The 21,723-nt window shown below is 39.6% G+C and overlaps 2 protein-coding genes across 2 annotated transcripts; both read right to left on the bottom strand.

Moving 5' to 3' along the window:
* Positions 1–268: 268 nt before the first annotated feature.
* On the bottom strand, positions 269–8,470 carry LOC142399856 (uncharacterized). Its single transcript, XM_075484400.1, has 9 exons — positions 8,088–8,470; positions 7,464–7,616; positions 7,255–7,360; positions 6,884–7,007; positions 3,921–6,287; positions 3,362–3,530; positions 2,814–2,976; positions 2,589–2,721; positions 269–2,032 (listed from the first exon to the last, which is right to left on the bottom strand). The coding sequence occupies exons 1-9, from the start codon at positions 8,150–8,152 to the stop codon at positions 1,866–1,868; spliced, it is 3,447 nt and encodes a 1,148-aa protein (XP_075340515.1). The 5' UTR covers positions 8,153–8,470; the 3' UTR covers positions 269–1,865.
* A 1,727-nt stretch (positions 8,471–10,197) lies between these two features.
* LOC142399982 (alkaline phosphatase-like) lies at positions 10,198–18,895 on the bottom strand. The gene is made up of 11 exons (XM_075484543.1): positions 18,820–18,895; positions 18,277–18,393; positions 16,837–16,952; positions 14,058–14,232; positions 13,576–13,748; positions 13,168–13,293; positions 12,951–13,020; positions 12,486–12,624; positions 11,829–12,019; positions 11,595–11,711; positions 10,198–10,460 (listed from the first exon to the last, which is right to left on the bottom strand). The coding sequence occupies exons 1-11, from the start codon at positions 18,893–18,895 to the stop codon at positions 10,198–10,200; spliced, it is 1,563 nt and encodes a 520-aa protein (XP_075340658.1).
* Positions 18,896–21,723: the final 2,828 nt, after the last annotated feature.

The raw sequence follows: 21,723 nt of genomic DNA, 5'->3' as shown, positions 1-21,723 counted from the left end.
AGCAGTATATTAATAAGCCTGTGAGTTCAGGAGGTTATTTATGCCTTCTACATTCACTCACCCTATATTCACATAATCTGTAAATATAAAGAATAAAATTATGATTATAATAAAACAGTAAGAGAACTAAGCTGCATTTAATGTAATTCAATGGAAAAGAGCCCTTCGTTAACTTCAGGAGCGTTGTTGAACGTGAAGGATCGAAAATCGGTCAAAAAAACACATCAAGTAGATCACAGTTGAGAGGCTTTATTTTTTAAACCGGAAAACCTGTAAAATCAGAAGGTGTCCATTCACCTCTCACTTTTTTTTAATTTTATTTTTAACATGAATCCAAACAGGGAATTACTTTAATCCAAGTCCTCAAAAGTAAAAGTTAATGCTCCGAGTCAGGTGTTTTACTCCCGGACTTGACCATTGTATGCCCTCACATTAAACCTGGGGATTGGGATACAAAGTAATAAACCCTTTTTTCTTGAAATACAAAGTCTGCTTTTGTTAGTAATAATGCATTTTTGGTGGTTTTAAAAATGTGTGTGCTACTTCAAGATAACTCTGAGGCCTGAGGCGATAATGAGCGCTTTGAGTTCTTACTAGTTGAGGCGCTGATGTGGAGTAAATGACATGACAAAATTATGGAAATTATGACACCAAATAACAGCTGCAACCCCAGAGATACAGCATGCAGTCTGACTACCCTGCACACTCAGAGACTGAAGACTAAAGCTTAGACTTTGTTGAGCTACTAAGAACAAATTAATCTATTTGGCCCAACTTCTGATACTACTGACACTTTTAGACAAAAAGTATATCCTACAATGACTGCTGGGCACGATCATACTACGAGCTAACAGCATTGTCATTTCTAATTTACAAAAAACATGGACATGACATGACATCCAGCCATGTAAACAAGTATGAAAATACTTTAGCAAACATCAGTCTGACTTCTGTACATACACGATATCTTTTTCTTAAAAAACAAACAAACAATACAACTACAACCTACTTAACTTCCAGGTATCCCCTATTTTTTTCTTCTTTTTTTTTTTAAACATCTGGTAGTTTATTAGGATATTACAGGTCAAATTTGTTTACTTGAGATTTGAGACCAAATCAGATTTAAAAAAAAAAAGGCTGAAATGCACCGTGGATCCATTTCATTGACTGAATAACTTTGTCTTAGACTTCTGAAAGTGATTACGTTCCTCCATCTTACTTGGATCCGTTACATTTTTGTCCCATCTGGGCAGATGAAAGAGTTTGTATTGGGAAATGCACAAACAATGCACACAAAGCATGCCAACAACACAATGTACAAAAATCTTAAGAAGTGGAATCCGTGAGCAGAAGAAAATAGAAAAAACAAGCAAGAAAAAAAATCACAACGAAATAAATTCGAAAGCATGTACAGATTGCAGGGAGCTGTCCCATTGGGCTGGTATTAATCAGATTATTCAGTTTAAAAACATGACATCATAATAGAATTTTAAATGGTAATGAGTTTGAAAAATTAATTCTTTGACACATCCAGTTGCCTTAAATAATTGGGTTTAAAAATCCACGATTTTCTGTGTATAAAGATTGATTTTGTGCTTGAATATTTAAAAAAAAAAGACAGTGATATTGATTAAAGGCGATGTACCCCAGCTCTGATGCTACACGTCGCTGCAGCAGATTAAGACATCGGAGTTAATTTACAAGAGAAAAGACAATTCAATTCCAGTTCTAAGTGCTCCTCAAGTTTTAAACATTACCCAACCTTTGACCAACGATGGGAGCGCTTTGTATTCTAAAGAAGTGGCATTTTCCTCTGTGCGGCTTGGCATTTTGCAGTTTTTCACAGACCATTCCAGTGAGAGTCTCTACTGCCTGATGTCTGCTGGTCTGAGCTGTCTCTCGCCGTCGGCCAGGAAGATCTGCATGGCCCGATACAACAAGTGGATGCCGAGTTCCCGTTTCCTCTTCAGCTGCCAGTTGGACACTACACCGTAGAAATCCCCACGTTTCTTATTTGTGAGCATCTTCAGCCCTAAGATAGAGGCGGAGGAATGAATTGGTATTTGTGACGCGGAAGAACGCCGTGTCCGAATGTGCTGCGTATGAGCAAGTTCTCACATCTCACCCATGATGTTCCAGCACATGCGTTCTTTTCTTAACTCAACTAGTCGTAGATGTTACTCATTCATCGATTTCGAAGTTATCTATGTATAAATCTATAAATTAAGATTAGAATTAAGTTTGGAAGTATTTCCCCTGACAGAACCAGTGCCTTGAGGCTGCATATTTATGAACTAAAGCCAACAAATATAAAATAATATAAAGAACAACAACAAAAAAAGTTAATTCCAAAGAGTTAATAAATGATGCTGAAATTTGACACATTTCAATTGAACTGTTCTTACGCTTCTTCAGTCTAGATGAAGTCGTAATGAAGTCAGTTACATTATACATTAGATTGGAGACTTTATCTATTGGCTGATATTTGACGGGTGACGTTAGAACCTGGGACAGAAGTAGATGATGGCTGTGTGAATAAACACTTTTTTCTGTGAATTGAGTTGCTGCCCCCTCCCTTTCACACTCACCAATGGCCTCCACCATGCAGGCCTCTCTGGTGTAAGCCTCCACTGGAATGACATTCTGGAAACAATGCAGGGAGATGACGCCCTGCCCGGCGCTCCACACCTGTAGGATGTGCTGCACTTTCAGGCACAGTTTCTGTCACAAGGGACGACAAAGAAGGCGTCAAAGGTTTATACACCTTTTGGATTTTTGTCAGTTTTAATGTAACAAGACAGATCGCGCCTTACCTTGGAGGTTTTGTCCCCTTTATAGTACTCTAAAGCCTCATAAAGGTGACTGTAGGGGCGGGAGCGTTTTCCTTTGCCCACATAGAATATAGCGTGGATAAAAGTCTGGAAGCACTCATGTGGAGTCATGGTGTGACTGCGGAAGGGGAGGTTTTTCGTCACTCTATCAAGGGGGTGGGGGGGGGGGGGAGGGGGGGACAAAAAACACCCATTAAATTATTCTTAGAAAGAGGGAAGGTATTATCTGCATCACAGGACTGGAGACTGGGTTTGGTTAGGAACCAAATTTGTCATTAAACCTGTTCTGGTAGCTCAGTTGTAGAAGTTTGTGATGAGTTACAATTGCTTGAATTCACCAAGTGGATACTGGTGCCATGTCCTGCCTGACAGGGAGCAGTGGGTTATACGTATCATTTCCATGCAAGCTAAAAAAAAATGCCATAAAACAGTTCATAACTACTTTTCCTGAAAAGCTAGAAACACGATGCGCAAGAAAGTAAATTAGGATGAAAAAATGTTTTAAATATCTAACAAGAAGACAAAAGGACCTTGGGTCAAGCAGCAGGTAGTTGAAGCTGGACTTGATTATGCCTTCCCTCCACTTCCTGTTCTGATCTGGCTGGTCGAACTGTTGACTCAAAGCCTGCTCATCAGCGTGGCAGTCGGGCAGCTTGAAGGTCTGCAGGACCCAACGCAGTTCTGGACTATAACCCGAATCTACCAAAATTTAAAAAAAAAAAGACCACAAAACAAAAGGAGAATACTGTGTTAATGACAGTGATGATAAGCAGCCTGAGAGCTATTGTAGCAAGATGCCCAATACACTCGGGGGTGCTGATCTGATCCACTCCCCAAAGTGACTGAATCCTTGCAATACAAAATAACATTTCAAAAGAAGAGGGATTTTTACAATGAACTGAATCCCACAATGTTACAAATATTCATTCATATAGCAACAGATAATTAATTTATTATACACAATTTTTCATGTTTCATTGGTCTTCTCCAACACACCCCTTCTCTTCCAAAAACTACCCACAACCCAACCAGCATCTTCTATCGTTTATGAATTCTAGCTCAAGTTAGATTATCATTAATTGGCATTACCTGTTTGTGGCGGTTCTAACTGCTTCTGTTGATTTGGTGAGCAGGACTCTGACTCCTGTACGAGGCGGCACAGCCTTCGCATGTAGGTGGGCCTGGTACACCTGCTGATGGGACCTGGGCTCTCCCCAAACTCCACCAACCTCAGTCTCAGCTCCTTGTCAGTCAATCCTCTGGTTTCTGGCAACAAACTGTCCGCAGAGTCACTACTCTCCTCCTCCTGTACCATCATCTGGGGTTGCTGGTTCTCCTTTATTTCAGTCTGCAAGGAACGCCAGTCATAAAGAATAGTCTCCTCACTGCCGGTAGTGCTCATGCTGGAGCTGAGTGAGGTGTCCGTTGTAGGTGGGACATGAGTCTCAATCAGTTTGTGGCCCTGTTCTGTATCAGTGTAGAGGTACTCCACTGGTTCTTCCAGGTCTTGAATGAGTGGACGCCCACCGGGGGTGTAAGACAGGTCAGCCAGGCGCTGCGGCTGATGGCCGCTTGACAGCCTGCTCATGCTGTACCTCGGGGTGCACCCTGTGCCTGGAGTACAGGGAGGGTCAGAGTCCTCCCTGGACCTCCTTGGAGAAAAACAGCTGGACGTTGATGAAGATGAAGCAGAGTCTGACTGAGAGCTGCAGTCCTCAGTGATCCAAACATCTTTGTTTTTTAGGCCATCTACCAGGTCCTTAGCAGGGGCATCATTCACATTTCCCTTTCTACTTGCCTCATCTCCGCTCGTCAGATCATCAGTAAGAAATTCCCTCCCTTCAGAAAGATCCATGTTCTGTCCTCGCATAGCACGAATGATTTCCGCAAGGTTTCTTTCATAAGCATCGACTGAATCGTCCTGTTTATTTTCTAGTATAACTGTGTCAGACAAAGACTGTGATTCACCAACAGAGTCAGTTACAGTCTTAGAAAGAATGAGAGTATCAGCTTGGCTATTACTCACACTTGAAGTAGCTCTAAGGGGGCTGATCTGTGTGTCCTGGCTATCCATAGACAAGGACTCTCCCTCTTTGCTTCTCCCTAAATAGGATGATGCGTAGCAAGGTGCTTGCGGGGAGCTGTAACAATGTCCGCTGCTCTGAGATCTGGGGGTCTGTCGAAGTGTTCGTACTGGTGTGGGTAGGGTATCCTCAAACAGCGAAGACGTTGCGAGGAGGCTGTCGGGGGTTTTACTTGTTCTCAGTGAGCATCGACTCAACCTCGAGCGTGTCCTGCCTGTCACAAAAGGACTGGGAGTGAGAGTAAGTTCATCAGATCTGATATCAAACAATGGCTTGGCAACATGTCCTTTACACGAAGCATCCATGACAGTAACACCACGAGCCTCCAATGCCTCATTCTTTGGGCGTTTCTCTTCAGGCAAGGTAAGTTCGTCGAGCATATCAGGTACAGGCTTTACAGTTTCAGGTTTTGAACCTATATCAGTTTCTGCTTGAACACGTGGAATATTCTCATCTCGCCTTGTATATTCATTACTTTTGACTGACTCAAAAGAAAAGCCAGGAGAAACCTCCTCTACCACGGGGAGTAAAAGATGCCCAGGGTGCACGCAAGCATCCAGTGCGCTGGTGTAATGGTCACTCTCACAGCTACTATAATGACTGCTACTGGTCCCACTGCTGCTGCTGCTGCTGCCAACATGGGAATGTGCTTGCGGTTCAGAAGCATTCACCTGAGGGTCTTTCACATTCTGCTCCTCCGGTTCATCAACACTCACTTCCAAAGCATAATGACCGATGACAGTTTTCTCCAAGTCCTCCTCTGTGCTGTCGCTACTTTCCCTGCAGAAAACATAAACATGATCCGGTGACGTGACATCGATGCCCTGCCTGGGTAAAACGGTGGCCATGCGCTCCGAATCTAGGAAGTCCGAGAACTCAGACATGTCAAAAGGTAAGCTGCTGGTGCTGTGGCCGCCTTCACCAGCAGGGTGTTGTTTGGGAGATTCAGGGCTGAAAACAGGGAAATATGTATCTACATCTCTGAAGCTCACGCTCTTCCGACTTGCTCGCCTGGAGGAAAATGATGGAAGAGTGTCTCGTCTGGAAGGAAGAATAATGCCATTCGCTGCTGAAGCATTTTCCTTTCCTTTTGTTGTGAACATGCCTTCATCAGGATGCGAAGCATGCTCTGACATTGCAGGTTCCACTGCGGACAAGCGAGTGCTCGAAAGGATTGACGGACCAGAGGGTCTATCAAATGATATTCCTCTGCAATTTGGTCTTCTACCAGTGTTCGACAGGTTGAAAAACGATGAGCGCCTTGTGCTGCTTAATGGGGCCTCACCAAAGTCACTTATCACAGATGACTGGGAACTGAAGCTGTAGTCCGATTCAGGACAGCTGGACATGTTGGTCTGGTCTGAGAACACAGCTGTGGAGAAGAAAGAAATAAAGACAGTGTAAATCAAAGCAGTTCCTACCATGGCGATAAACTTCCACTAGTGAGCCAGTATTTGGAATTAACGTAGCTACAACTTATATGACATAGTCTTTGAACACAACAAAACCGGGCAAAGCCGGGCATTTAGGTGGGTGGATGATCAGTTTGTGTTTTTGTTTACCTAAAAGGGAAAATGGTGAGTTTGTGGGAAATGTTGACGTGAATAAGGTGCTCATTATAATGTGTTCCCCTTTAATTCGCTACCTTGTTTAACACACATATTCAAAAATGAATTTAGTTCAGGTTACTTGTACAAAAGTGCTTCAAGTTTAATATACGTATTAATGAAAATTCTATAAAAAGAAATAAAAAGGACTTTGTACTTTAAAGTACTTTAAAGTGCCAAATACGTTAGTATTTTGCCATCAGCAGAACAATTCTGCAGCTGCTATGATGTAAAAATCCACTGGCAGAAAAATATAATACTCAAGATGGTAAATATAGTTATGATAGTAAATAAAAAAATTAACTAGACAATCAAACGGGCAATCAGATACACGATACATATTTGAAAGAAGCTACTGTACAGTATTGAAATTTGGGCACATCATCCTCCTCAGTGTCTGCTGAGCTGGCCTGGTATTCCTGAAGGAGATGGGCACATTGTCGATTTTCCTGTTGCTCCGCAAGCTGGCCTGGTGTGTTCCCTTCCTGCACGAGCAAACAGAAGACACGGTCAGGAAAACTGAGACACAAAATTAAAGCCAAACTGCTCATATAGAGTACTCATATATCCTCTGAGGCCATGTTTACACCTGATATACAAATTTTACTTAATTATACACTTTCTAATCACTAATTCAATTGGGAAATTTAAGTATGAATTGATTCCTCGTGTCCTGCTCTGGCAAAATTTGATCCATGCAATACCATTTAAGGAGTCGATTTCAATCCTTACGTTGTCTGTCATAGTTGGGTTCCCACCATTCATCAGGAGCAGTTTGAGATTGTGGTAACATCCCCACAGTGCAGCAACATGAAGAGGAGTCAGGCCCTCAGATGATCTGAGAGAAATAGGATTTTGAGCAATCAGTATTGGTTGTTGCAGAATTGAAACAATTTCAAATACAATACAAATATTTTAATTCAAATCACTGTGCTTACTACCTGATATTGGGATCTGCTCCACGTTGCAGCAACATTTTCAAGCAGCGCACGTTCTTCTCCGTTTCTTTACCAACCGCCAAGTGCATAGCAGCCACTCCTTTACTGCCAACCAGGTGAGGGCTTGCACCTTCTGAAAGAAGCCGCTGCACAGATCTGTCACGGAATAAAGACTTGTTACATTCCACAGTGAACTATACTAAGTGGCATTTGTGTTATTCAAATAAGAGCACTATGGTCAGCATAAACGTCACAGCCTGGTTACAGTGGCAAAAACGTTTAATCTAATAATTTTGCATCATCGTAGCAATTTAGTATATCGCCATTACTATTTACTTTTAATTTTCAGTTAGTTATGAACATAGAATATTATAATAAACTAAATCACGGATGATCGGGGGCTTCACTGGGTTGAAGTTTGCAATGATTAGTTTCTAAGAACACTCAAACTCGATTACTAGAAAATGGCTCAACGGTGCAACCTAAAAGATGGCTAAATAAGCTGATCAGACACACACACGTGTTCATCAGAGGAATCCAAATATATGGGCTTCGAGTGGTTGTCACATCTTTTCCAACACAGGACACGTCTGGACAAAAACAGAAACAAAGAGGGTCGATCATAACCTGGGATCTCCATCGATCACTGCGGCACACAGCTGATTTGCGAGCCTCCTCTTGTAACGATCCATGGCCACCGATATTAGTTTACAAGTTATCCTGAATTATGACTGACATCTTCCACCGCAGGTCATGTCTGAAAATCAAACAGTGAGCAATGGATAACTTCCAGTCGAGGTTAGCTGACGGAGCTACTCCAGAAGCGACAATCAATCGCTTTCAAGGGTTTAATCACGTTTTTTTCTCGGAAAGGAGCCCACAACAAATAAATGCAATCAGTTGATCTGCCCCTCAAATGTTGGTGAGTTTAATACTCTTAAACATTCACTACGTCAAACTTTATCCACAGATTCGATGAAACTGCGTGTCTTGTTTTGGTTAAAATTCCCTCCAATGAGCAAACGGAAGTCCCGCCCAGAGGCCTCTCTGATTGGACAAATTTTCACCAATCAGGTGGGGCTATTATTGAACTCCATTGTCTATTACTGTACAGTTTGTGTATCACTCCGGTCACCTTTTTCTAATAACAGCTAGCCGCAAATAGCACTGTAGTGTGTTGAAGTATAGCCTAACTTTGCTTAATTTCACTTATACTCTGTTACAGCTTTTAGAAGATTGGACAAAATAAAGTTAATTTTTAATAACTTAAGCAGTAGACTACATGAACACACATTCTTTGTCAAACCAGTTTTGGGGAAATTCCCTCAATACATTTCCTGTTGTGTTTATTCATCAATAATGCCTCACTGCCAGGATATTGACAAGCCATTTACATATTATACAGTTAGTGTGTTGACAGTACATGGTGGAGTACATGCATTTTGGCAAGAGTAAAGAAGCAGGGCAGATTTTGGACAGGTCGCCCTTTCATCAGGGACAAGGGTTTATTTAGAATTTTTCAATAATAATTACAACCAGTTTTAGATGAATAGGATTAATATAGGCAAGGCAAGGCAAGGCAATTTTATTTATAGAGCACAATTCATACACAGGGCAATTCAAAGTGCTTTACAGCTACATAAAATCACAAGAAGGCAATAAAATCATTAAAAAGGAATAAAAAAAATAAAAGAAAGAAATTAAAAAAGAAAGAAATTTAAAACCCATTAAAATAATCATTAATTAATTAAAAAGTGAAGAGTGCAGATAAAATACTTTCAGGTGTCATATGCACAGCTAAATAGAACTGTTTTCAGCCTGGATTTAAACATTGTCAGAGTTGAGGCCTGTCTCACATCTTCTGGAAGACTGTTCCAGATTTTAGGGGCATAAAACTGAAACGCAGCCTCACCTTGTTTAGTCCTGACTCTGGGCACCAGCAGGAGACCCCTCCCTGAGGTTCTCAGAGCCCGAGTTGGTTCATATGGCTCCAACATGTCAGAGATGTACTTTGGCGCTTGACCATGAAGAGACTTGTACACAAGCAGAGCTGTTTTAAAGTCTATTCTCTGAGCGACAGGAAGCCAGTGCAGAGACCTGAGCACTGGACTAATATGGTCGTATTTCCTGGTTCTAGTCAGGACTCGAGCAGCAGCGTTCTGGATGTACTGCAGCTGTCTTATAGCCCGTTTAGAGAGCCCAGTGAGCAGGCCGTTACAGTAGTCTAACCTGCTGGAGACAAACGCATGGATCAGTCTCTCTAAGTCTGGTTTAGACACTATTCCTTTGATTCTGGCAATGTTTTTTAGATGGTAAAAAGCTGCTGATGTTACAGATTTAATGTGGCTGTTAAAGTTCAGATCTGAGTCCAATATTACCCCGAGATTTCTAACTTGATAGTTAGGTTTTAGAGAGAGAGTCTCAAGGTGACTGATAACACTTTCTCTTTGTTTCTGTGGGCCACAGACAATGATTTCAGTTTTGTCTGAGTTTAGCTGGAGGAAATTGTTTTGCATCCACACACTATATAGTGCTTAAAGTCATGGCTCTATGCAGAGATGATAGTAATGCTTTTCATTACAAAGTTTTCTGAGGAATTGCACTGATGTCAAAGTTGAGCAAATATACAATACTTAATTCACACAGCACAGTGTTATGTAATAATTTACATTTCAACCAAAGTTATTGATAGAACAGTTTTTACAAAATCCAGATAACTCCTCCTGGGACAGAAATCTCAGGCAGAGCAGAGGGTAAGAAGGAGGGCCATCAGAAGGAGCAGCATGCTGGGCTGAAATGTTACAGCAGAGTCTGGGAGTATGCAGTCTGTGTAGGGCTCTATGCAGGCAGCATAAGCCATGGCATGTGCAATGTAGCTCTGCTCCTGGACACCGTGAAAGAGGTGTGACATCGGACCTTTGGCAAAGATGGCCACATCCTCTATACCATGGGTCTCTGAATCAAGAGGGACAGTAGCCTGCTGATGGTAGTCATTGCTTGCTAATGGAAAATGAGATAAAGGATTATACATTATTAGTTGTATTTGAGTTTCCTGTCACATAAACAGACACATTGACAACTTACTATTAGCACACAGTGGGTGTGAGGGAATTAACTCATTTTGGATTAATGTTTTTAAAGGTCTCCCACAGATCACTTGGAAGCAAACAGTATTTCTGCCACACTTCAGTCCATAAATAGAAACAAACACATCTGTGAATGTCAGAATGTGTTTTTTTTAACTGTTAACTCTCTGCAAGTGTGATTCCGGGGAGACAGGATGAGATTCAGTGCTGAGACACATTGAAATGGGATTATCATGGTCAATGGATTTTGTTCCTTATTTTTGTGTCATATTTATGTGATTTGCTATGTTCCTTGTTTCTGTTTATAGCTTTGATCTTGTGTTTTAGATTACCATGTTTGGTGTTAAGCTTTACTTCCAGTTATTCTCTCATGGTTTATCTGTTTAGTTTAGCGTACTGTCTTTGTTTAACACCTGGTTTCAGTTATTGATCTTGGTCAGGACACATACTTCCTGGTTTCTTCTGTTCAGTGCCAAATCGTAGTTTTTGTTTGCTCTTGTGTGTATTATGCCTCATGCCAAATTATGTTCTTCTCGTCCTGCCTTTCTAAGCTCAGTGATTTGGATTTCTGTGTTTGTGTTTGCTGCCACAGCAACACTTTTAGCTTTGTTTCATAGAAGCTTATATTCTCATCCACCTTTCTGCTGCTTGTGAACATGTGTTTGGGTCCTCTTTATACACACCCCATAAGAAAGATTGTCGAAATTAAAATCAAAACTGATAATATGATAAAATCCAAACAGCATGTATATTATAAGCTTGATATTATTTGATGCTTTTCAAAGTCATGTTTCTTGATAGACGTTATTATCAGACTGTCTTTAAAACATTCTATCCATTCTCTTTGTAATGTGGTTAATTGCAATATGCTGTGTGAAATTTCCAAAAAGTCTTAAATACTAACATAAAACAACATTTCTGTCATTGATGTGACAAAAATATAGATTTACTTTACTTTGTGTTTTTGCTGTAAGTATCCTGTTACACCATTAGATGGAGCTACTGTTTTAATAAGTCTCCTTTGTAAAGATTACGAGTGAGCACTTACATGAAATTGACTCATTCATATCTGGGCGAGTTCCATTTTCAATCTGATATCCTGGTCCATTCCCATACACAGCAGTGGTGAAGTGCTTATTGTCTGTTGCCAGTTCACTCGACACCCCTGTAAATTAAAGGGCAAACTGGTGTCTTAGAACTAAGATGAGATGATAGGAGATCACTTTGTATTGTAAAAGCTCTGCGTATTCAGCTGTTATCAGTTTCCAAAAGTGCATTTTACCTAAAACAGGGTTTCCTCTTGGAGAATATCCTCCAAAAGCGAAGACATGGGAGTGGTCAGCAGTGACTACAGATAGAGTGTCCAGTTCACTGGTGAGTTCAGCTGCTCGGCCGATTGCCCGGTCAAACTCTACAGCTTCATAGAGGGCTGTTTTGGCTTTCCCATCATGGTGACCATGGTCAATTCTCCCACTTAAAATTCCAAAAGAAAGACAAATAAGCATCACAAGTACATATGATTAGTAAATAATCATTTATTGACAACACTGATTTAATCCCAGGGCTATAATGGATCATCTTTCAAAAATAGTATTCTGCTTACTTTCACAGAGTAGTAAATGTTATGTGTAATTAAACACAAATAACTAAGGAATTTTCTGTATTTCTTCAGAGAAGAAGTATAAAATGTTTACATGACATTGGATTTGTTATGAAACATTGTCCATTATCAGTGAATTGCTAAATTAAGGTAACTAATAAGAGTGTTAGTATTTAACTTAAAAGTGAAAAGAGAAATTAGAGGTGTCTGTAGGATCAGGTGTGAGCAGACAATATGCTCAAACCATCGCTGATGGAACAACAAATTCACAGTTTTCAGTAAATTCTAAAGGGAAACATCAGGAAATCTCACTAAAAACTTGGAACTAAAAAAATGTACTTATCTTCCACAAAGAGGAAAAATCCTTTGGGATTCTTTTGGAGAATTCTAATTGCCTTCTCTGTCATCTCTGTAAGTGAAGGTTCCGTGGACGGATTACGATCCAACTCATAACGGCAGTCCTTGGGCTCAAACAGACCTACACGCAGAGCAAATTTTCAGATATCACTTTTCACGTCTAATTCTTATCAATTCTTATTTTTGAGATTTTCATTGAAAGGAGGTCTTTGTCTGATTGTTCAACATTGCTTTTTAGACTGTATAATGACAAAAAAAAGCCCATCTCTCTTCTGATTAAGGCATTTCAAGCAGTTCAGGTGGTCACTTAAGCAGGAACATTGGGGCTTTCTACTTGATGAAGTGCCAAAAAACATGTTGTAATTATGAAAGTTGTCACTCTCCCTATAGTATATATTCTAAACAGTTTAGAAGGTTGTTGTTACTTGTGTATTAAACAGTTCATACCCAGAAGGAAGTCTGTACGTTGAGGATTGACAGCATCTAAATCAGCTTTGTTCCAAACATATTTAGCTCTCTGTAGGCCACGAACAAAGACAAGCACATGGACAGTTAGAAAGCGTGTATGCTGATATACAACAGTGCAGGAAAATTAAGCAGGAGGGACGACAACAATAAAATAAAGGTATTGTATGTAAATACATATATACAAAATGATATTTACTGTTTTGTTCTTTTCCCACTCCACAACAAGATTTAGTCCATCATTTCTGTTTCCTCTCTCGCTTGGATACTCTGGATCTGGCATAGCTCTGGGAAACATATACTGACGACCTCCACCGAGAATAACCTGGATTTGAAGACATGAGAAGACTTTCTATGTCTAATCCTTATGAATTTTAGCACTTCCACTTCTCCAGTGTGTCACCACTATCCCTCTAACATTCTCCCTTTAATTTACACTGCAAGTGTGCAAGTGTTTGAAGACCCCCCTCTAAAAGCTTCAACAGAATGAGCGACCAACTGCCAGAGTATATTTTACAATGGGTCATCTCTACTAGCCAGGTTACAGAAAACTAGACTGCAGTTTGGTCTTGAAAACATGCAGAGGCAGCGATTTATCCATACTTACATCTATCTCTGTGTTGTGAACCAATTGGTAAGCAATGTCACGGCAGCCATTTTGGATAGCCTCAGGGGTGAGATCAGAGTCAGAGTACCAGCCCCTGTCGGCTGAGTGAGCGTAGCTTGCAGAAGGGGAGGCATGCTGAACTCTGGTTGTTGTGACAATTCCAACTGATTTACCTAAAACAAATAAGACGGTTGTCATAATGTGAACACAAATCAATAATGATTATTTATTCTACATAGATTTAACATTTTATAATGGCTGATTAAGCCCCCAGATACTAACAATGAAGCTTTAAATGATCTTAGCACTATTTTCAAGTGCCCTCAACAAACATTTATGGTGTAAAGAGTCAGTTCCAAAGGAGTCTGTGCTGTCTATATCTTTTAAATCATATTGGGGCTGCTCTAATCCCAAACTTAATCCCAATCTGATTCATTTGGGTCAAGATATTTTGTGAAAACTTTGTGTATGTGGGGGCCAACCTGCTTTCTTGGCGCGGTGCAGAATAGATTCAACTTCATTTCCACGACTGGCACTACAGTTGTACCTCGGGGCGGCGGCGGAGACGCCCACGGTGCCGTAGTTTGCTTTCACACCACATAAGTATGCTGTGGCTGTGCCAGCACTGTCTGGCATCTGCTGGTCCACGTTGTACGTCTGCAGGGACCAGATACAGTCAAATGCATAAATATCAAGACATATCACCTCAAGTATGCTGTTAATAATAATAATAAATTGGTTTCTCTGAGAATGTATCCTCAACCTTTACAAGCATTTTGAGTGTATTTGTTTTATTCCACTAAGAACTAAGGCAACCTCCTAACTTTGGAATTTGTATTCTCATATGTTGCGTAATAACAGGGTAAAGGTTGATTCAGTCGCTCTAATCTGATGCTGTTGTTATCATATCTAGTGAATAGCAAATTCCAATCCACTAGGATTCAGTTCTGTGCATTTACTGTAAAAATTCCCATGTTTTAAGTTCAGGTCTGACTCTGTAAATGAAGAACAAAGTTGCTCAGAGTATTTCACGAAACACTATTAGCTAACCAGCAACGGTATAGATTATGCTTGTGGTGACACTATACATGTGAAGTATGTCCTGGTAATCATTTAAGCTACATCTATTTTGTAAGGAACTTGTTCTTGTGAAGCTGAAATAACTGCTGTAAGGTTCACTCACTGCACCATAGTAATTGTTTGTTTGATTTGAGTAATTGAGCTTTAGAGGCATGATTATCAAGTTGATTGATCACAGTTGATTTATTTGGGTTGACGCATAATTGAAAATATTTTGCGAGGAAACAAAATGCTTCCTAGTTAGTTTTACCTTTAACCTACGACTTCTTTGTTGTAAATTTTTACTCAGCTTCAGACACTTCCACTGTATAAGACCATGAGACTTCTCTTTTAGCCAGATAACCCAGTGCAATGGCAAAGTGTTTAGAGCTGAAGAAAGGGATGTATTTGCTGTTGATGTTTCGGTTAATCAACACTCTTTCTCCCTAATGAGTGACTCAGTTTTTTAATAAGTTAAATAGTAATAAGTTAAATGTAGTTGTTTACAGTGAGCCTTTAGAACTGGGATGGGGAGCAGTTTAAATCATGTGCCGCTCCTACCTGAACTTAAGTTGTCTATCCTTTCCAACAAATTAAGTAGTTTGTGTGTTATGAACTGCGATTTGATATCCAGCTACTTGTAAGGAAACACATTATCTGCAATATAAAATCTAGCAATTGGTACAAATCAGATTTATTGACATTTTGATGTTCTTTACCAGCCACCATGGAAACCACGAGGAGAGAATCATACTTTACTCTTTTAGTCAGTTGTTGTAAAAGGTGTTAAGGTAAACATTTATTTGGGGTCAGTATGACAGATTCTTTTGTTGTTGTTTGAATTTAAAAATCATCCTGGGTCAACTTTTTTATGGGTTGAATATTGAAAATTTGTAATTGAATAATCATTCTATTGTGGATATATTTTAATGATTGAAATGCCAGCGTTAAGCCGACACACCATCTCAACACACTGTGCGCAGGTGTGCGTGCACCTGTTAACACAGAAAATCACTGGGTGAGGCCATCTATGGCGGTGTGGATGTGTGGGTGTCAGGGGTCAGAAGGCTTACTTTACAAGATCGCATGCCAGCCAAGCATGCATCCAACATCAGTACAACAGTATTACAGACCATCTGTCAAAAATGACTAAATGTCCACCTCCAGGAAATTAGCAGTAGCCTACTGTTCCAGGTAGCTGATAGCAACACACATAAACTGTATATTATGTGAAGCCTGAGGAGTAGCCTGGCTGCTAATCTGCTTTTACTGTTTGAACCAACAGCAGTGATGGAGAACGTGACTTTGTAGTAACAGAAACTTTATCTACACTTCTGCGCACAGTGTAGAACATTTAGATTAGTGATTCTTGAACATGGGCCCATCAAGATACCAACTGAGTAAACTAATCATCTTCGTCTGGAGCCTCTGTCGGCATTCATTTGTTGTGTCCCTCCACCTCTTTTTTTCCTTTTTTTTTTTTTAATCACATTGCATTGACTGCAATCAACAATTCAACCTTCTTCAAGGGTGTCGACCAGTACAAGTGAATTTGTATGGAGGATATTTCAATACAAAAACCTGTAATTTGGGTAAAATTGTAAAATTTTGAAAAACAGAATTATTTAGCAATTCATTTGTAAATTTTCTGACCAAATAAACAAAGTCATGTAATCAGTTGGGATGTTTTTAAACAGTCAGACAGCTTTAATAGTACTAAAGTAATAGTATCATACTAATGATAGTGCATACTAAAAAGTGTAGAAGTGTTTTCACTTCATCAAATATGAGAGAAGTTAGGCTACCAATAGAACTGCCTATAAATCTATTGTCTCTATGTTTTTCAATTTTATTCTGACAGAAATTGTGGTGATGCAATAAAGGTTAAAAAACTAGTGCAACACTGAAAAAACAAATAGTTATTATGATTTTAGTGGATGTAGAAGTGATATAGTCAACACAGTGAGCTTAGTTTCATATTGTAACAGACTGAGTGACATGTTCGTTGGAAATGTTTCGAGGGGAATACTACTGTACTAATAACATGGTTTGTCCTTATTTCACAGTAATCTTTAGTCAGTATTTTTCATTTTTTCTTTTCTTCTTCTTCTTTTTTTAGCATCTCTGTATATATGCAGCTGTTTAACAATTGAAGACACATTCCTACTGAGGTGTCTGATTGTGGGGTTTGAGTGGGCTGACCTTAGAGAGTGCAACATGAGGGAAGGTATCCATAACCAAACTGCTTTCCTCTCCAGATTGTTCTGCTAACTGGCCCTTGAGGATCCGAGCAGCAGTCACTGTGGTTATACCCATCCCTGGAAGCAGTGGGAAACACACCTGGTTAGATTGAACTCTGTGAATGTCAAAAGATGATATGACACTGATACGAGAAATGTATATTTACAGTCACAAACAGTCATATCTGTTGGGGGATATAAAAAGCAAAAATAGCATTCCTTAAAAGCAAAACCAAAATTGACAACATTTTTTTAATATCTTTTTTTTTCTGTTACACATTCATTGTCAGAAATTGTGCTTTTTAGGAAAATCAAAACACCGGAACTTACTGGAAGTTGTCTATGTTTAAGGTGAAATATTAATTTCCTTCTTTACATCATATCTTCATCAGGTCATTGCAAAAATAACTTTGTTGTCATAAACTTGCCTTTTATGAGGTGATTAAATGTTACTGATCAATCTCAATCACTGATAAAATGTTAAATGTGCTGTAATCAGCATGTTTGCGGGAGGGAGTGGATGCAGCTGTAACCATGCTTCCATAATGAAAATTCTTCTTTAAATTTGTAATTTGTAAAGTGAATTGGCCAAATGAGAACATCATTGCCATTGTAACAGGATTTATATTGGGGTTCTTTTCTCAAAAATAACAGGAAATTTGTTTTCCATAGTCTACTGTTTAGTGGAAAAAGGTAAAGTGTAAAGTGGTTTGTGCTTGTTTGATTTAACATTTATCGGGTAGTAAATGCCACTGAAGCACAATGTAAACTGACTTAAGGGCCTTTTAATGTGTCCTTTATTATTGTATCTTACAGTGACAAGGGTCTATACTAAAAGCTATTTTCAAGACTGCCCCATGTTAGCTTTTGTAATATACATGTATATTTTTAGCATTTTCCTATATTATTGTCTTAAAATGTCTCACAATACATCTGAGGAAGCACTATATGTATTCCCAGAAAAGATTTATTTATTATGAAATAAAATAAAAAAATTGTAGATATTGATCATTAATGGAAGATGGAGCTGTTCAAATCCTTATGCTTTCCTAGCCTGGGAATTCCCATGCTGCTTTGCGCGCGATTTCATTCACACTGCAACGGCAGTCTGGAAACCACCACCCTTATTTTTGCCTGAGTTAGGGAACTTTTTTTCTACTTTTCACTATTACATGATAATTGGTATCAGATGCAATGCGGACTGCTGTTTCGCTTCTATTCCTCATCACTGGCTTCCCCAAAAAGCCCATCATTTTTGGGGTCCAATGTGTATTTGGCTTGAATTGCAGCATCTTGTTTTGATTGTGAATTACACCTCAAAAGACCTGAAAGAATAAAAAGAGGTACAGAGAGAAACACTTGACAATTCAAAGAAAACACTTCAATGGGAGGAAAGACTCACCGTCCCCAAGGAAGAGGATGAGGTTCTTGGCTTGGTGCACATTGGACTGAATATTCAGGGCAGTGTGAAGAGCCTGCTTCCCTTTATTGTTCCAATAGTTTGCATGGAGCTCTTCTTCTACGAGCCAGAAAAATACAGTATGAAGGTAACATAAACAACCATATGTAACTCATGTTGTACACATGAGCCAACCATATGATGTCTTCCGTTGGTATGAATGAAATTTCTGATTAATCAAGTCTTGCATCAACTGTACAAACAAATGTATAATTGCATGATGAGGAAACCATACTGCCGAATAGCCGAATAAAAGAACAAACACAAAGTAAGAAATGGAAGTTGGATTTTTTACTTTGAATAGTAATTTTATTTATTTTCCTGATTTCTGAAGTTGTTAGAATATGGATTGACAACATTTTCATTCACATGTGAATGAAGTATCTGTAACCTTTTGCAGTGTCCTTAAAAAACAGGTCTCATCTGCAAGCAATATTGAAATTTCTGTCAGATACTTTATAACAGCAATATGTAACAAATCCTTACCTGAAATGCACAGAGTCCACTGCACTGAAATGATAGTCAACAATCCAGTAAGAATGAGGTTATGTCCCTTTGCCATTGTGTTGGCTACTTGTGGATTTATAAAACTGTACCAGTCCACTAACTGAGGTCCCTTTATAGCTGCAGTCAAGGAGCAAAGAGCACTTGGAGAAGCCTTGAAATGTAAGCACAAGATTATTTACAAAACACACACACACACACAAGGACAATGAAGCAGTAAACTAGCTCTTACAAAATATCAGAATTCTCAAGCTTTAGATTTCCGAAGTAGAAATCCTGGGTATAATTAATAAGTTGTTAAATGACAGGAGTTTATGTTGTTTACTGTATAGAAACATGTCGAGAAACACTCAAGTCCCACGTTCTTTGTGCATTAAAGTCTCGGCTTACAACATTTAGTTTTATTACTGTTTATTCTAATGCTTCCCTGACTAAATCAAAAACACATTTTAGCATTGATAAATTTGTTGTTTGCACAATTGATGAGTTTATTATTCTGAGCTATGTGTCTGACAGTGGAAGGAGAGGGAATGAGGTTATTATTCTTCAAGCTTAAACGTGATCGAATGAATGCATTATCAGTTTTTATCTTTGAGTTCATTTGTTCCTGGTCACCTTAAGTACTTGTGCCATAAAATTCAGGGCACTTTCTCAGCAGTGTTAACCACATTTTGTCACTATTATTCTATTGTACCAATAAATTATAATATTATGGCAGGCTCATGATATATAGAGTATTTCATGTTATCTTGGACTGTCATGCAGTAGTACTTATCTCTATAGCACATAGCAGGTTTGTATCTAATCAGTTTTTACATCAAAGTTTTCAACAGAACTAATATGAATTTTTTTGCTAAATCAACTGAAGACATGCGAGTATGTGTATACAGCCTGAATGTTTTTCAGCAGCATGATTAGGCAAGGCATCTTTATTTATATAGCGCATTTCATACCACAGGCAACTCAATGTGCTTTACATAAAGACAAGGCATTTAAAAGAATAGCATAAAGCAGCATAAAAACAAGCAATATAAAGAGAAAAAAAAATAGAATAAAAATTAAAACACAGTTAAAAGCAATCAAAGAAGAGGGGAAAAAGAAAAATATAAACTCAGCCATAAGCACACCGAAAGAGAAATGTTTTTAACCTGGATTTAAAAGTGCTTACAGTTGGGGCTGATTTCAGTTCTGCTGGTAGTTTGTTCCAGTTGTGTGCAGCATAACAGCTAAAAGCTGCTTCATCGTGTCTAGTTTGAACTCTGGGCTCCACTATCTGACCTGAGTCAGCAGATCTCAGAGCTCTGCTGAGTTTACACTCTACTAGCATGTCATTTATGTATTCTGGACCTAAACCATTCCGTGATTTGTAGACGGGTAGCAGAACTTTAAAATCTATTCTGTATCTGACCGGGAGTCAATGTAAAGACTTGAGAACTGGGGTGATGTGATCTGATCTCTTTGTTCTGGTTAAAACTCGGGCTGCAGCGTTCTGAATGAGCTGCAGCTGTTTGAGACTCTTTTGGGGGAGTCCAGTCAGAAGACCGCTACAGTAGTCAAGTCTGTTGGAGATGAAAGCATGAATCAGCTTATCCTGATCTCTTTGGGGCATGAAACCCTTAATTCTGGATATGTTCTTAAGTTGATAAAAGGCTGATTTGGTGACTGATTTGATAGGATTGTTGAAGGTCAGGTCTGAGTCTATCAGCAAGCCGAGGTTCCGGACTTGGTCTTTAGTTTCTAGAAACAGTGACTCAAGGTGTTTACTGACAGCAAACCTTTTCTCTTTGTTGCCAAACACAATGGGCCTCATGCAAGAACCGTTCGTACGCACAGATTTGTTCTTAAGTCGTCCGTACGAGTGATTTAAGAGAATTTGCGCATTCACCAATCTTTTCATATTTTACGTTTTCTTTCAGGTACGAACAGAATTTACGAGTGATCCAGAACTGTCGTAGGAGTTTCGTAAAATAGTCCGCTGTTATTCCAATCAAGTTTGCTTGACTAATGGATTGTATATTTGATTACTTTGAAGAAAACATAAATAAATATACATTATACCCCATAATTATGCTGACATTATTCTGTTTGACTTAAATTGTGCACTAATTGAAGGTTTATTTGAATATGTAACGGGAAGCGCAGCGGCTGACTTGCTACTTTTGGATGCCTTAGCGCGTCAGGCTCTTGGAAGAGACCGTGTGGGGACAGACGAATGGCTGACATCGCGATTAAGATTCCCAAGGACTGTGCTGCTACAAATATGCAGCTTGATCGAGCCACAACTCCAGAGAAAAACACGCCGATCAAACCCAATTCCACCACACGTCCAGGTCCTCACCACCCTTGGATTTTTGGCCACTGGAACCTTTCAGAGGGAGACTGGAGACAGATCGGGGGTGTCCCAGTCCTCTGTGAGTCGTGCGCCACCCTTGGTTATCAAAACTCTCATCAGTTTATCACCCATGGTACATTAAATTCCCACACACCGCTGTCCAACAAGTACAGATTAAGAGGGACTTTCATGCCGTGGCTGGACTGCCAATCATAATTGGAGCACGAGACACATATACACATCAAAACACCTGTGCTGTCGTGGAGCGCACTGAGCTGAAGGCCAGGTGGGTGTGTCTCGATACCTCGTTCATGGCGCAATATTGCCATGAACGAGGGTCTCCACCTTAACCAGCCCAGGCAGACCAGAAGGTGTGGTGCCAGAAGACCCCCCTCATGGACCACCCCATCAAAGAGCCATCATGATAAGGCAACAACTGATTGCACGGCTTTAGTTGCAGTCATCGAGCGCCTGGCCATGGCGAGACTTTTTTTTTAAGCCATTTTCATATCAAACCATTTATTTCTTTATTTCTGTGACATTACGAACTACAG

Source organism: Odontesthes bonariensis, chromosome 15 (genome assembly GCF_027942865.1).
Source record: "Odontesthes bonariensis isolate fOdoBon6 chromosome 15, fOdoBon6.hap1, whole genome shotgun sequence".
Lineage (NCBI taxonomy): Eukaryota > Metazoa > Chordata > Actinopteri > Atheriniformes > Atherinopsidae > Odontesthes > Odontesthes bonariensis.
The sequence above is the reverse complement of the archived record's forward strand: the minus strand, read 5'-3'. Positions and strand labels throughout refer to the sequence as shown.

Excerpts from the sequence above, each read along its gene's own strand:
- LOC142399856 (XM_075484400.1), bottom strand. The coding sequence starts at position 8,152 with ATGGATCGTTACAAGAGGAGGCTCGCAAATCAGCTGTGTGCCGCAGTG. Across the intron at positions 7,617-8,087 it reads GTGATCGATGGAGATCCCAG|ATCTGTGCAGCGGCTTCTTT; the intron begins GTTATGATCGAC and ends ATTCCGTGACAG. Across the intron at positions 7,008-7,254 it reads ACCCAACTATGACAGACAAC|GAAGGGAACACACCAGGCCA; the intron begins GTAAGGATTGAA and ends TTGCTCGTGCAG.
- LOC142399982 (XM_075484543.1), bottom strand. The coding sequence starts at position 18,895 with ATGGCAAAGGGACATAACCTCATTCTTACTGGATTGTTGACTATCATT. Across the intron at positions 12,625-12,950 it reads ACGTACAGACTTCCTTCTGG|GTCTGTTTGAGCCCAAGGAC; the intron begins GTATGAACTGTT and ends CTCTGCGTGTAG. Across the intron at positions 11,712-11,828 it reads AAGAGGAAACCCTGTTTTAG|GGGTGTCGAGTGAACTGGCA; the intron begins GTAAAATGCACT and ends TTTAATTTACAG.